This window comes from Myxine glutinosa, chromosome 8, assembly GCF_964187855.1.
Source record: "Myxine glutinosa chromosome 8, kmMyxGlut1.1, whole genome shotgun sequence".
Classification (NCBI taxonomy): Eukaryota; Metazoa; Chordata; class Myxini; order Myxiniformes; family Myxinidae; genus Myxine; species Myxine glutinosa.
Genome location: NC_136268.1, coordinates 2843286 through 2858726, shown reverse-complemented (window position 1 = coordinate 2858726; position 15441 = coordinate 2843286). Strand labels below are relative to the sequence as shown.

The window sequence follows — 15441 nt, the reverse complement described above, 5'->3', positions numbered from 1 at the left end:
TGAGGAAGAGAGTTTTTGATAAAGATAGCCACCCCACCACCAGGACGAGGCTCAGGTCTATCGTAACGGAGGAGGGAGTAACCAGGAAGAGATATTAAGGCATCAGAGACATCTTGAAGGAGGAAAGTTTATGTTAAGCAGATCAAGTCTGGATTGTCAGAAGCAACCTGAATGGAGAGATCAATCAGGTTTGAGCGAAGGCCGCGGATGTTTGAGGTCCATACCGTTAATGAGGAGAGAGGGGGAACATCGGGTGCAGGACAGGGGAGGGGAGGGGTAGGGTCAGATGAAGGGTGAGAGGGGGAGGGAGGAAGAGCAGTTGATAGTGTGTCAGAGATTACAGAAGAGTTACAAGAAAGGGAAGGATGAGGAGGACGAAAGGTTTGATGGTGATGGGATGAGGCACAGTGAGGGGCTGTTTGAGGGGGGGGGGGGCAGAGGAAAGTAGAAGGTTGGGGGAGTTGGAGGTATGACATAGAAGGGAGATGAAGTGGGGAGGAGGCAGCTTTGAGAAGGAGGTGGGAGGAGGGAGAATTTGGGAGGGATGGTTGGGGGAGAGATTTGAAGGGGAGGGGCAAGGGGGGAGTTTAGGAGGGGAGGGGCAAGGGGGGACATTTGGAGGGGAGGGGCAAGGGGGGAGTTTAGGAGGGGAGGGGCAAGGGGGGAGATTTGGAGGGGAGGGGCAAGGGGGGAGTTTAGAAAGTGGATGATTAATGAAAGATGAACATATATAACAAATTGGGTTTGTTGTGATTTTCAAGTTAGCGATTCGTTTAAGAACGATGGAGGAGGGGTGGAATGAATGAGAATTTAGAGCATGGAGTGATTTGGAATCATAAGAGATTGAATATTTTTTTGAAATTGAATGAGTTGAAGAGGAAATTGAAAGGAGCCTTTTAAATAAGAAGAAAAACAGCGTGTTGTAATAAACCACTGAATAAAACACTGAAGGGGAAAGTTTAAACATATTTAAACAGAACTGTGAAGAACAATCTTATATTCACAAAAATACCAATGGGGAGAGGAAGCCTAGAGGGACGACCACGAGTCACTTGAACAGGGCAAAAGGTGGAAGGCAAGGGGAAAATGGGGGCGGGGCGAGACAGCGCACGTGGGCAGAGGCAAAAACACACGGGGAGAAAGGGAAATAAAAGTTTTTTTTTGTTTGTTTGTTTTTGGTTTTTGGGGGGAGGGGGGGGTGGGGGTTACAACGTTAGACAAATAGTAGATGTTCGGTGAAAGTTTGGGGGAGAAGGGAAAATCAAAAAACCTAGCAAAACCAGCAAGGGAAGAAACAAACTTCGACGGGGGAATCCTGAGGCTGCAAGGCCTCACACGCGACGCGGCAAACAAACGATTAATTTATTAAAGATAAACACCGAGAAACATCCAAGGGACTCACTATAAGTTCACACGCCGAAAGATAAAATACAGTTACGACAAAATACAATTGTGAACAGACCTAACTTTGAAAACGTGGAGACCTTCGAAAAATTTGTGACGTTGTCTCAAACACAGCCTTTTTAACAGCCTCATAATTCTCTGACTGATCCTCCGACAGAGCTGAATACACTTCCTGGGCTCTCCCTATGAACCCACTTTGTAGTAGAAGGGTCCAGTATTGTACAGGCCACTGAAGACGTTTTGCTATCTTTTCAAAAGACAGAAAAAACGTTTCCAGCTCCTCCTCGTTAAACTTGGGAACAAGCCTAATGTTCCGAGCCACATCAAAGGAACGGGAGAGATCATTTTGACCCCCACCTGAATCGATGGAAACCGGTTGGGCCTGTCCCACCTGCATTTCTAATTTTCTTAACTCAAACTCTCGTTGTCGTTCTTCTTTTTCTCTTTCAAACTCTCTTTCCCTTTCTTCCTTTTCTCTTTCAAACTCTCTTTGCCGTTCCTTGTCTTCTAAATTTAGTCTGAGCTGTCTTTCTTCTGATTCTATCCGGGCCAATTCCAAGGCTTCACTCCTCAATCTTACCCATGGTTCTAAACCCATGTGACTGACAATAGCCGAAACAATCTCCGCCTTTTTCATATGAGATGTCCCACTAACCCCAAAATGATCAGCTACAGCTCGTAACTCTACCTTACGTAACAGTTCGACATCTTGCACCGCTAGCCCTTTCTTCTCCACAAATTCCATCACTTCAAAATCCATCTCCTCAGCCATGGTATACGACTGTAGTAAATATAGAAGTATCAGTACCGTAAACAAAAGTCAAATTATCTGCCAATGAGAAAACTTACTACTGTGAAAAAAACAAAAATCCAAGACAGGTATCATGTAATCCAGGCTCCCGGACGAGCCCTCAATTTGTTACGGCATGAAGCACACCAAGTCAAGCCTTCATCCGCACTGTCTTTATTTATGGATTATCACACGAAAATCTCTTCTGACACATAAAACCAAGAAGGGAGAAAAGAGGGAAAAACCCGAATAGGCCAGTCCAAGAGTAGGCAGGTCCAAGAGTAGGCAGGTCCAAGAGTAGGCAGGTCCAAGAGTAGGCAGGTCCAAGAGTAGGCAGGTCCAAGAGTAGGCAGGTCCAAGAGTAGGCAGGTCCAAGAGTAGGCAGGTCCAAGAGTAGGCAGGTCCAAGAGTAGGCAGGTCCAAGAGTAGGCAGGTCCAAGAGTAGGCAGGTCCAAGAGTAGGCAGGTCCAAGAGTAGGCAGGTCCAAGAGTAGGCAGGTCCAAGAGTAGGCAGGTCCAAGAGTAGGCAGGTCCAAGAGTAGGCAGGTCCGAGGGTAGGCCGGTCCGAGGGTAGGCCGGTCCGAGGGTAGGCCGGTCCGAGGGTAGGCCGGTCCGAGGGTAGACCGGTCCAAGAGTAGGCCGGTCCAAGAGTAGGCCGGTCCAAGAGTAGGCAGGTCCAAGAGTAGGCAGGTCCAAGAGTAGGCCGGTCCAAGAGCAGGCCCAACAATAGGCCCCAGGGCAGTAGAGATGGGAGACCAGTCCAGATGATTGATGGCTGCTTGCAGCCCGTGCCAGTCGGCCTGAGTGAAATGCCAGACTCGTCGGCGCTGAAGAGGCTCTCTGAGAATGGTCAGAGATGTCCACTTTAACAAGCACATGATCAGATGAGCATGATCAGGAGGAGAGGAACAGCAGACATTTGCAGGGAAGTTAGTCTTGAATATTTGATATATTGAAAAAAAAAATTTTGAAACTCCAAAAATAAAAATATTGTTGCGGTTTTAGAACCCCTCACTTGTAAATACTTGTAAATAATTCTTGTAAATAATTCTCTTCATTTAATAAGGTCGCACCCATAGTTAGTCCACAAGCAACACGTAGGACACCATAGGACTGTCAGTTATTTCCTTAGTATGTGTTTCAGATAAGGCTGTGTTCCCAATAGTTGAATCTGCGTTGCATTAATTAAATAAGGTAGGCACATTCCGTTCATTTTCCAGCCTCCACCCCCCAAAAAGCTACCCTACCCCAACAGGCGCAATCCATCTTGGCCGAGCATTTCGGCGGCCACTAGTCAAGGAACACGAGGTAGGCCCGAAAGGGGGGGGGGGGGGGATGGAGAGGCGTTGAGGTCAAGGGTCACAGCATTGTGGGACGGTAAGGGCCACCAGCCAATCAGGGCTGAGGTGGGATGGCCTGGTAAGGGCATGGCTGGGGCTTCCAGAGAGTTCGCTGGGCTTGCCCATATAGGCGCGCACGAAAAGCCCTAAAAAAGACTGCTTCAAGGAGTGCTTCAAGGATTGCTTCAAGGATTGCTTCAAAGACTGCTTCAAGGACTGCGCGAGGGGAGGCCATTGTGTATGGACTGCACGGGGAGAGCTCGAATAGTACGGACTGCGCGGAGCGCACCTGGTGATTGATTATCTCGTTTGAAAGGCGCGTATGAACATTGAGAGAGAGAGAGAGAGAGAGAGAGAGAGAGAGAGAGGCAGCAGGCGCACATATTACGTACGCAGGAGTCCAGCCCTCGCATATGAAAAGGTCCGGTCGTGCGCCAACGCCACGTGAAGCTGCCGGCCGTTCTTCGCCGCGGACCCGGAGCCGGACTCGAGTGGACCGGAGCCGGACCTCAACGCCCTACCATCTGCCTGGACCTTCCTCCCCTACCCATTACCATCTCCCGTGTAAGTCAGTCTGTTTGTCCTGGGGTTAAGTAAGACTGTATAGTTAAGGTTGCCGTGTGTCTGCTTCTTCTTCTTCTTCTTCTTGTATATTCTTTCCCTTTCGTTTCCTCTTCTTTGGTTGTTGTAACAAATCATATTTGTTCTTTCTTTACTTTGGTTTCCTCTTATTCGATCGTCTTAGTCTTTTCTCTCCATTGAGTACCTGTGGCACGATTCGGAACCGCTTTGATCGGGTTTAGTCCTTTGTTAATGGCTCGGGCTTCGGATTGCTAAACCGCTCGGCAATTTCCATCTTGTCCACGGTCCGAGCGGGAATTATCTCCCTGCTTTGCGGTCGGATTGGCACTCAGGTATTTGGGACTCCATTGACCAATCACCCTGGCCAATCTCGACCGGAAAGGAGCATTATAATTTCCAGGATTGGGGGACGGCCCACTTAAAAGACAAGGGGATTAACCCCCCCTTGGTAAGGGAAGCGCCGACCCCCCGAATCCGCAACCATTGGTGTCAGGAGTGGGATGTTCCGACCAGGTGGGCGGTGGCCAGTGGGCGGTGTTCCGACCAGGTGAGGTTGGGTCATCGGGCCGGAGACCGCAAGGCTCCGCGCCGAGATGGACCTTGGAATCTCGAACCGAGTATGCCTCCTCCCCAGAATCGATGCCGGACGGACCAAACCTACAGTAGACCCACCATCCACACAGATAGCCGGCTTTTCGAAGGCGAGCTATGGAAATGTATTTCCCGCACCGAGGCTCATAGTGTAGTGGACTGATGGTCGTTTTACCATTCACCTCACATCATATTTTTGGGCACATGAGCTATAGGTTTATGGGGTGGCTGTGTAAACTAGCCCGGAAGAGTTAGGTTAATGTTTAGGGATCTAGGAAATGACCATAGGGGACTATAGAATTAAGTAGTGACCTGATACAGGTAGTGGGGCCGTGGAATAGGTAGATGGATTATAATGACGAGGGATGTGCATAGTATAAGGGGTGACAGGGAAGCACTAAGTTAGAGGGAAAACCAGGTAGATTAGATGATGCAGTGTGTTTGTAGTGAGGGTGATGAAGTGAGGCAATGCTCGTGAGAATGATGTGTGTGTGTAGAAAGTGCATGAGCAGAGTATTGAGAATGGGTGTGATTGTGCATTGGGTGGTTGACTTGCATGGTGGCAAGTGAGAATGGTTGGATGGAATAAAGGGAGTATGGAATGAATGGTGTGGAGTGAGTAGTGTGAAATACGTGGAGTGGAGTGTATGGTGCGAAGGAAGTGGATGGGGGAAGGACGGACCCCTTCACGAGTACCCGGGGAGGGTAGTTTTAAAGTAGGTAGAGGGAGTAGGTAAATTGTGGTTGGATATTGACATCTGTGGTGCGTGTAGTAGAATGAATTGCTTGGATGGGTGCATTAGTGTGAGTGAAATGGCTGGGCGTGTGGGCTGTTAGAGGGATGATTAAATGGGCACTCCGCCACTGTTAGTCTGTCGGCCAGGTGAGGCCGCAGGTAGCCTCTGGGAGCCAGTTAGAGTCCAATGGGGCCCAGGATCCTATGGAGAGGACCCGGGTAGCCCGACGCCAGAGATGGCGGTAGGGGGTGAGAGAGCCAGAGGGCCTTCCCCAGGTAGGTTAGGGTGAGGTGCAGGTAAGCATGGGAGGCAACTGCAGTGGCGGAGGTGTGCAGGTGAGCGGACCTGCTGGTGAGCCACACGACCCAGCCCTGAAATTGTGCGAGGGCACAGGGAGTAGAATCGGGGAAGTGAGACCCCAAATTGGAGAGCACCACAGTATGTTCAATGGGAGTTCGGTTCTTAGAACCGCATAGAGTAAAGTGGCCAATGGTTTTGCAGGGAAAGACCCCGGGTAGTGTAAAGTGTGGTAATGTCATTTAGAGGTGTAGTTTAGGATTGGAAATCTCTTTGCACCATCCACATCCACTCACCAAGGTGACAGGACTCCACACCAGGTTTTGCAAATGTTTGGTATGTAAGACGCATCGTGACGTGGGTGAGACATTGTTTGTGTTCCATCTCTTCCTCCTTAGGAGGGATTGATGATAAATTTGGTTTAGGAGGGATTGATGATAAATTTGGTTAAGGAGGGATTGATGAGGAATTTGGTTTCGGGGAGATATGGGGAAGACGAGACGTAGCGACGGATTTGTAAATTGTGTAGATACGGGGAGGGGCAAGGGGTAGTGTAGGTGACATGGGGGGTGACGAACGCTAGGGACGAGCTTCCTCAGCTCGCTCTCCCGCGCCCTTCATGCCGCGTTGCTTTGTGTTAATGTGTACCCTTGCGCCCCCGCCCGCTAATTGCTTGTCCTCCTTCCCCCACTCATGGATTTGTTTATTTTGGGCCCAGGGGGAGTGCGCAGGTGGCCGCAGTTGTGTGCCCGCACCTTCGCTGCCTCTGGCCTGCACTGATGCACCGTATGGACCACCCTGACACCACTTATGGACCACACGTTCTGTGGCCTGGCGTCTCTGCTGGATGCGGACCTTTGCTGCCAGCATCTTGCTTGCGGACCACGGTTAAGGTGGCACCTATGCCATGCAGGTGGACCACCTTAGTTGGCCCTGCTGGCCGTAAAATAAGAAAAGTGGACGCGGTTTGTGCCCCTTTTTATTTATTAAATAGGCAGCAAGCCGGAACATCAAGACGCCCAGAAAAATCGGCCCCACAGTCAGCGGCCCAGCGGAGAAGACGCCACTTGATTATTTGAAATGTATTTGACTGTGCATTTTTTTTGTGCATTTTCTTTGTGATGGTGCTTTATGGTGCTTCATGGTGCTTGTGGTGCATTTTGTTTTATTGGTGCATATGGTATGGTGTATCAGTGCAGTGCATGGCAATGATCTTCCTCTTATCAAAAGTTCTGCTTTTGTTTCCCACAAAAGACAGGTCCTGGGTTGCAGTTTTGTAAATAATCAAAATAGTAGTGTCTTTGTAAATAATGCTCCCCACCGGCTTTATGTGTAGGTTCAGAATAATTCCGCAATTCGGTTAGTCTGTGGGCATGAGTCTGATAGGTAGAATGCAATGCAGCAGGCGGGACATACTTAGTGTTAAAACTGTCGCACTCAGGGTGAGGTTAAAAGTAGAGGGTTACCACACCTAAGTGTCACATTAAGTTGAAGTTGTTTCGGCCCGGGCCGGGCCTGGAGGAAAGGAGGGTGCAGTGTTGCGGTTTTGAGAACCCCTCACTTGTAAATACTTGTAAATAATAACTCTTGTAAATATTCCATCATTTAATAAGGTCGCACCCATAGTTAGTCCACAAGCAACACATAGGACACCATAGGAACTTTCAGTTATTTCCTTAGTCTGTGTTTAGTTAAGGCTCTGTTCCCAAAAGGTGAATCTGTGTTGCATTAATTAAATAAGGTAGGCCCCATTCCGTTCAATTTCCAGCCTCCACCCCCCAAAAAGCTACCCTACCCCAACAGGCGCAATCCATCTTGGCCTAGCATTTCGGCGGCCACTAGTCAAGGAATACGAGGTAGGCCCGAAAGGGGGGGGGGGGGAGGGGGGGGGGAGGAGGGGTGGAGAGGCGTTGAGGTCAAGGGTCACAGCATTGGGGGACGGTAAGGGCCACCATCCAATCAGGGCTGAGGTGGAATGGCCTGGTAAGGGCGTGGCTGGGGCTTCCAGAGAGTTCGCTGGGCTTGCCCATATAAGCACGCATGAAAAGCCCTAAAAAAGACTCCTTCAAGGACTGCTTCAAAGACTGCTTCAAGGACTGCTTCAAAGACTGCTTCAAGGACTGCGCGAGGGGAGGCCATTGTGTACGGACTGCGCGGGGAGAGCTCGAATAGTATGGACTGCGCGGAGCACACCTGGTGATTGATGATCTCGTTTGAAAGGCGCATATGAACATTGAGAGAGAGAGAGAGGCAGCAGGCGCACATGTTACGAACGCAGGAGTCCAGCCCTCGCATATGAAAAGGTCCGGTCGTGCGCCAACGCCACGTGAAGCTGCCGGCCGTTCTTCGCCGCGGACCCGGAGCCGGGCTCGAGTGGACAGGAGCCAGACCTCAACGCCCTACCATCTGCCTGGACCTTCCTCCCCTACCCATTACCATCTCCCGTGTAAGTCAGTCTGTTTGTCCTGGGGGTTAAGTCAGACTGTATAGTTGAGGTTGCCCTGTGTCTGCTTCTTCTTATTCTTCTTCTTCTTCTTCTTGTATATTCTTTCCCTTTAGTTTCCCCTTCTTTGGTTGTTGTAATAAATCATATTTGTTCTTTCTTTACTTTGGTTTCCTCTTATTCGATCGTCTTCGTCTTTTCTCTCGATTGAGTACCTGTGGCACGATTCGGAACCGCTTTGATCGGGTTTAGTCCTTTGTTAATGGCTCGGGCTTCGGATTGCTAAACCGCTCGGCAATTTCTATCTTGTCCGCGGTCTGAGCGGGAATTATCTCCCTGCGTTGCGGTCGGATTGGCACTCAGGTATTTGGGACTCCATTGACCAATCACCCTGCCCAATCTCAACCGGAAAGGAGCGTTATAATTTCCAGGATTGGGGGACGGCCAGCTTAAAAGACAAGGGGATTAACCCCCCCCCCCCCCTTGGTAAGGGAAGCGCCGACCCCCCGAATCCGCAACAATATATACACACACATATACATATCACACGGAAGCCAACCAGTTCAATCTTGGATTCATCAGACCACAGAATCTTCTTTCTCACAGTCGGAGAGTCGTTTAGGATGCTTTTTTGCAAAATCCAAGCGGGCTTTCATGTGTCTTTCACTGAGGAGAGGCTTCCCTCTGGCCACTCTGCCATAAAGCCCAGATCGGTGGAGTGTTGCAGTGATGGTTGTCCTTCTGGAAGTTTCTCCCATCTCCACACAGGATCTCTGGAGCTCAGCCGGAGAGTCCATCGGGTTCTTGGTCACCTCTCTTACCAAGGCCCTTCTCCCCCGATTGCTCAGTTTGGCCGGGCGGCCAGCTCTAGGAATAGTCCTGGTTGTTCCAAACTTCTTCCATTTAAGAATTATGGAGGGCACTGTGCTCTTGGGAACCTTCAATGCAGCAGAAATTTTTTTGTAGGCTTCCCCAGATCTGTGCCTCGACACAATCCTGTCCCTGAGCTCTGCAGGCAGTTCCTTCGACCTCATGGCCTGGTTTTTGCTCTGATATGCATTGTCAGCTGTGAGACCTTATATAGACAGGTGTGTGCCTTTCCAAATCATGTCTGATCAATTGAATTTACCACAGGTGGACTCCAATCAAGGTGTAGAAACATCTCAAAGATGATCAAGAGAAATGGGAGGCACCTGAGCTAAATTTCAAGTGTCAGAGCAAAGGGTATGAATACTTATGTAAATGTGATATTTCAGTTTTTTTCTTTTTAATAAATTTGCAAAACTTTCTAAAATCCTGTTTTCTCTTTGTCATTATGGGGTATTGAGTGGTAGATTGATGAGGGAAGAAATGAATTTAAACGATTTCAGCATAAGGCTGCAACATAACAAAATGTGAAAAAAGCGAAAGGGTCTGAATACTTTCTGAATGGTGTGTGTGTGTGTGTGTGTGTGTGTGTGTGTGTGTGTGTGTGTGTGTGCGTGCGTGCGCGTGCGCGCGCGCGCATACATACGGCACAGAAAAAGCAGCACATTGATCTTAGGCTCAAGTTTCACAAGCATTTGCCAAAGGTCATTTGGTATTTACGGTTCCCTTTCACAAGTCGATGCAGGGAGTGGAACACAAAACATGGTACAGATTAACAGGAGAGATTGGTGGGTGGTTGGAAAAAGGCAAAAACCTATTCACAATTGTATTTTATCCCAATACCCTGATAACTAGGTGTGCTCAACCGATGAGATATTCGGCACACCTGTCCACGTGTCAGTGGTGTGATTGGCTATCACGTTTACCAGGTGCAATATAAATGTTTATACACATTTAATCAATATGGCTTATTTTCACCCAAAGCTTCCGCTGTAACATCTCTCAAGTATTGCAACAAAATGTACTTTCTGATGATGCGTTAAGAGTTATGTTTTGGGAACAAACTGAAGTCACACGTTGATCTCAGGCAAAAGAACCTCCCCCTGACCTGGCGCAGTCGGTCGGCTTCGAGCAAGCTGCTAACGGCGAGGATGCGCCTCGTGTATCGTTGCATTGATGTCTCGCTGTCTCCATCCTCGACCTCGACCTCGTCTCCTCGAGCAGCTAGAAGCGCCAGGCTCTCGACATCTTCGGCCTCCGCGGATGCCTGAAAGATCCCGTCCAAGCGTTAACCCTTACCCTACCCGCAACCCCAACCGTTCCTTCTGTGCACAATACCACATCGGCGAATGTAACCCACACCATAACACGATGCCATAAACACAGACATGTCACCCGCAAACCCATGGAAACACAAACCACCTTGTGCTCAACATGGGACCCATCCAGAATTTACCTTTCAGTGATTGTGCAAATTGTCTTCTTAAACATTGGCACCTGCTAAAACATTCGAATTGGTCTCATTAGAAAACAAATTCGTTTTCCAAAGCATGGAAGAAGTTTCGGGAACTGAGTGGCGTGCTGACGAGGAGGGGAGTGTCGTTGAAGCTGAAGGGAAAGGTGTATGCTGCATGTGTGAGAAGTGTTATGATTTATGGGAGCGAGACATGGGTAATGAACGTAGAGCAGCAACGAAGGCTGGAAAGGGTGGAAATGTGAATGGTTCGGTGGATGTGCGGAGTATCGTTGAGAGAGAGGAAGACAAATGATGAATTGCGAAAGATGATGGGAATAGAGCCTGTGATTGATGCTGTGAAGAGGAACAGGTTGAGATGGTTTGGTCATGTGTTGAGGAAGTATGAAAGTGACTGGTTGAGAAGAGTGATGGAAATGAATGTAGAAGGAAGTAGAGGACGGGGAAGACCAAGACAGACTTGGCTAAAGGTGGTGGAAGAAGAAATGCGGGCAAGGGGGTTAACAAGGAGAGATGCAGAAAATAGGGCAAAATGGAGAAGATTGTCTTGGGGACCGCAAGGCTATCCCCCGCTCTAGCAGGGAAAATGGCCTTAAAATGCATGTTGTTGTTGTTGTTGTTGTTGTTGTTGTTTCCAAAGCATGACCGACATATTTATCTCAACCAATCAAGAAAATAGGGCAAAATGGAGAAGATTGTCTTGGGGACTGCAAGGCTATCCCCCGCTCTAGCAGGGAAAATGGCCTTAAAATGCATGTTGTTGTTGTTGTTGTTGTTGTTGTTGTTTCCAAAGCATGACCGACATATTTATCTCAACCAATCAAGACTCTGCTGCATGAAAAGAAGAAATGATGGACCGCTGTCTGGGGGACGGGTTAGCAATCAAGCCAGAAATTAAAGGAAGCAAGATTTATTCGAGGATATGTGAGAAAAGGAACAGGTGAAGTATGAAAAGCTTTGCAGGTTTGCAGCCAAGAAAAATTAAAATGGAAGGCAAGTTTTATTAGACTCGTTCCATTACTGTATCCTGTGTCTCGGGGATTTAGAATTCTCGCAAACAAAGATGGGGTAAGAGTGGAGGGAAAGGTAGAAGAAGGGATACAATAAAACATTCCTTACACCTCCCCGTATTACACCATAGCACAATGCAAAAACACAGAAGAAAAACCATTGGGAGGAAACCTGGTGCACTCAAACAATATGGGATGTGCAAGGTGGTGCACTCAAACCCTCGGGGATGTGTGAGGTTGATGCGCTCAAACACTCGGGGATGTGCGTAGTGGTGCACTCAAACACTCGGGGATGTGCGAGGTGATGCGCTCAAACACTCGGGGATGTGCGAGGTGATGCGCTCAAACACTCGGGGATGTGCGATGTGATGCGCTCAAACACTCAGAGATGTGCGATGTGATGCGCTCAAACACTCAGGGATGTGCGATGTGATGCGCTCAAACACTCAGGGATGTGCGATGTGATGCGCTCAAACACTCGGGGTTGTGCGATGTGATGCGCTCAAACACTCGGGGATGTGCGAGGTGATGCGCTCAAACACTCGGGGATGTGCGAGGTGATGCGCTCAAACACTCGGGGATGTGCCTTGTGATGCGCTCAAACACTCAGGGATGTGTGAGGTGATGTGCTCAAACACTCAGGGATGTGCGATGTGATGCACTCAAACACTCAGGGATGTGCGATGTGATGCGCTCAAACACTCGAAGATGTGCGAGGTGATGCGCTCAAACACTGGGGGATGTGCCTTGTGATGCGCTCAAACACTCAGGGATGTGTGAGGTGATGCGCTCAAACACTCAGGGATGTGCGATGTGATGCGCTCAAACACTCGGGGATGTGCAATGTGATGCGCTCAAACACTCGGGGATGTGCGATGTGATGCGCTCAAACACTATGGGAGCTGAAAGGTAGTGCACTCAAACACTCGGGGATGTGCGAGGTGATGCGCTCAAACACTCGGGGATGTGCGAGGTGATGCGCTCAAACACTCGGAGGTGGGAGGTGGTGCAATCTGGAGTTGTTCCTTAATAGTGTGGATCAATGTCAAAATGCACTTTCGTAACGTAATTGAATTCACCATAACCGACCACACGCACCTGTATTGCTTCTTGCACTCCCCCTACAAAACAAAGAGCACACACCTTTGGGATGTTTGACACAATCTCGTACATGACCCCCGAATCCTGCACCACCGGGCCTCGCATGGAAATTCTGCGCCTGATAACCTGTGTCAAGCTCTAACACACACACACACACACACACACACACACACACACACACACACACACACACACACACACACACACACACCACACACACACACACACACACACACACACACACACACACACACACACACACACACACACACACACACACACACACACACAAACCTTCAGCTGTGTTCACAAAGAAGACAATTCAATTACACTTCTATTACAATGACCTTTCACCCATTTGCAGATAAAAATACATAACTGCAACATCAATACAATGAATGGTGGCTAAAGAATCTACAACACCTTTACCTCTGTGCAGATTATGTCTCACTTGCGGTGGTTTTACAAGAACAACCTGCCAAGTTTGACAATTCAAAAATACAATGACAAGAGCGAATGAAGGAATGCACAGAATCAGCACATTCACGACAATATTTCAGTCGACAGTGCATCCTAAATATACGATATTATGACGTCATGCCATCTACCCAATCTGATCAAGACCCCAGACCCATTCTCTACACAGATCCCACCAAAACTCACTCCCTTTTGGCTCCTTTTTGAGCAATTTGCAGGAATGAAAGATCCGATTCACTTGTCGCACAAAACCCCAAGTGTGACGTCATCATGTGAGGTGTAAATGAACGCAGCTACCTGCTTGCTGTAGATGCTGAGACAAACGCGCTTGCGTAGCACCAGTTGCAAACAGGCTGGGTAGCTCAGCTGGAGTGTCAGTTTAACCAAGCAGAACACATGGTACCCGCTGGGTGTGACGCGGTTCAGCAATGGTGAATCATGGATAGACGGGTCCCAGGAAGCAACGGCGAGCACCTGCAGGAACGTTGCACACGTTTTTTGGATCATTCGAATGCCATATTTATATCGGAAAATGTAAGAATCATATTTTAAATAGTTCATTCCATCAATATTCAAAAGGAACTTTTTTTTGTTATTTATAGGTTATATGGCTCACAGAGGAGCCAGGTGAGCATGGACACAAACATTAGAGAACACTGGACTTGACTTCAGTCAAACACAGCCAGTGATCTTGGGGGAAGCGAATAACTTCCCGGTGCATTTTTGGTGCCAGCACCACCATCTTCCAATGTCACAGTAAAGGAGAAATTGAGGACAAATCTCCCTCTCACTCACTCCCTCCCACACTCCCAGGCCCACTCCCCTCAACCATCCCTACAGGATGGTTGAGGGGAGTGCCAACCACCCCTACAGGATGGTTGAGGGGAGTGCCAACCACCCCTGCAGGATGCCAACCTAATGGGTTTACCTGTCATATCCTCCAAATGTGAGAAGGCGGCACATACCATTATTAAAGTCTTTGGTATGATTGATGATATCTGGTGTTGGTCTAATGGTTAGGGCGGCGGCTTTTTTTTTTTTTTGGATACAACATTGAGGCTCGTGTAAGAGCTAAATCCTGGGGATCCTAAGGTCTTGAGTTTGAATCCCGTTCACCTGCTGAATTAATACCAGGTGGGGTTGACTCAGCCTGTCATCTTTCCGAGGTCGGCGAAATGAGTACGAGGGTACTGGTTTCCTCTCTCAAGGAGGTTGGTGGCAGGAGTTGCACTCTGACCGCCGTAAAAACACCATATTCTGTAGGACACACAGTGGAGTGTGTCAGGATGGTGCTGAGGATTCATCCAAGGACGCAGCAATGTGCTGATCCAGCGGACGTTCCCATATATATCTATATTATAATAGCCGTAGATGATTCTGTCTGTCTGTCTGTTGGGTGTCTGTCCGGGGTGTGGCTTACTCGGTTTGCAGAGTAGCTCCACCCATAGCTCCACCCATTCTGGGAGTGGCTTCATATAATTATAAACAAATATCCACCATTTTATTAACTCGCATAGCTTTGAGGCCTGTTTTGTAGGCCCGTGGTGTCTTGCTCTCTCTCCCAGTTTTATTTCAAATCAAATTCGATATATCGTTTCATTTTCCACAGTCGCTAACATAGTGTTAGACTCGGTTGAAAAAAAACGGGAAGAAAATCCAATGAAAGTTGCCGTTTATAGAACGAAATGAATTCTCAAACGCCTGTAACTTCAAGGCTATTGAGTCTCTCTCACGCCTTTATCTCCAATCTAACTCACCATATGATTTCATTTTTATCGATGGTTTCAGACTCGGTGTCAGCAATAATTGAGAACATTCCACACACACGGGAAAATGCAGAGATGTATTTTTAAAAATCGCGTCATGGTGTATCATACACCGCCCAACATGACACCGACGGCAACGTGTCAATATATATTAAAAATTCGCTTTTGCTTTTCCGTTAAGATATATTACTTTTTCGTTTGATGACAGTCGTCACAAAAACGTCAACAATGATGCCGACATATATTTCTTCGTTTTTATTTCATTCAACATTATTAGCCGGAAGTAAAATATGTTTCAGGAAATTACCGAGAGATATTTCTTCGTTTTTTTTATTAGTTATGTGCGCATACACTTTAAATAGGTTTATTTGAAATCTTTAATTTTCCACAATATAATTTACTTGCCATTTATCATTTGATGATTACGAGGCACTTCCTCTTGAGGATCGTGACAATTCATGCGCTATGTGGAAACTTCTATTTCCAAAATGAATGAGACGATCGATGAAGAACGCAGACTTGAACAGGATGTAGCAAGAAAACGAATGAGACGCGCGAACGAG

General features: G+C 48.0%; 2 protein-coding genes across 2 annotated transcripts in view; both read right to left on the bottom strand.

The window, feature by feature from the left end:
* LOC137412855 (kinesin-like protein KIF13A) overlaps positions 1-15441 on the bottom strand; it is a 232334-nt gene that overhangs the window by 11840 nt on the left and 205053 nt on the right. The window contains 3 exon segments of the mRNA XM_078782869.1: positions 10159-10317; positions 12678-12773; positions 13410-13586. Coding sequence (XP_078638995.1) covers positions 10159-10317; positions 12678-12773; positions 13410-13586 — 432 coding nt within the window.
* Positions 1-15441, bottom strand: part of LOC144893208 (uncharacterized) — a 301836-nt gene that overhangs the window by 142614 nt on the left and 143781 nt on the right. The window lies entirely within an intron of this gene.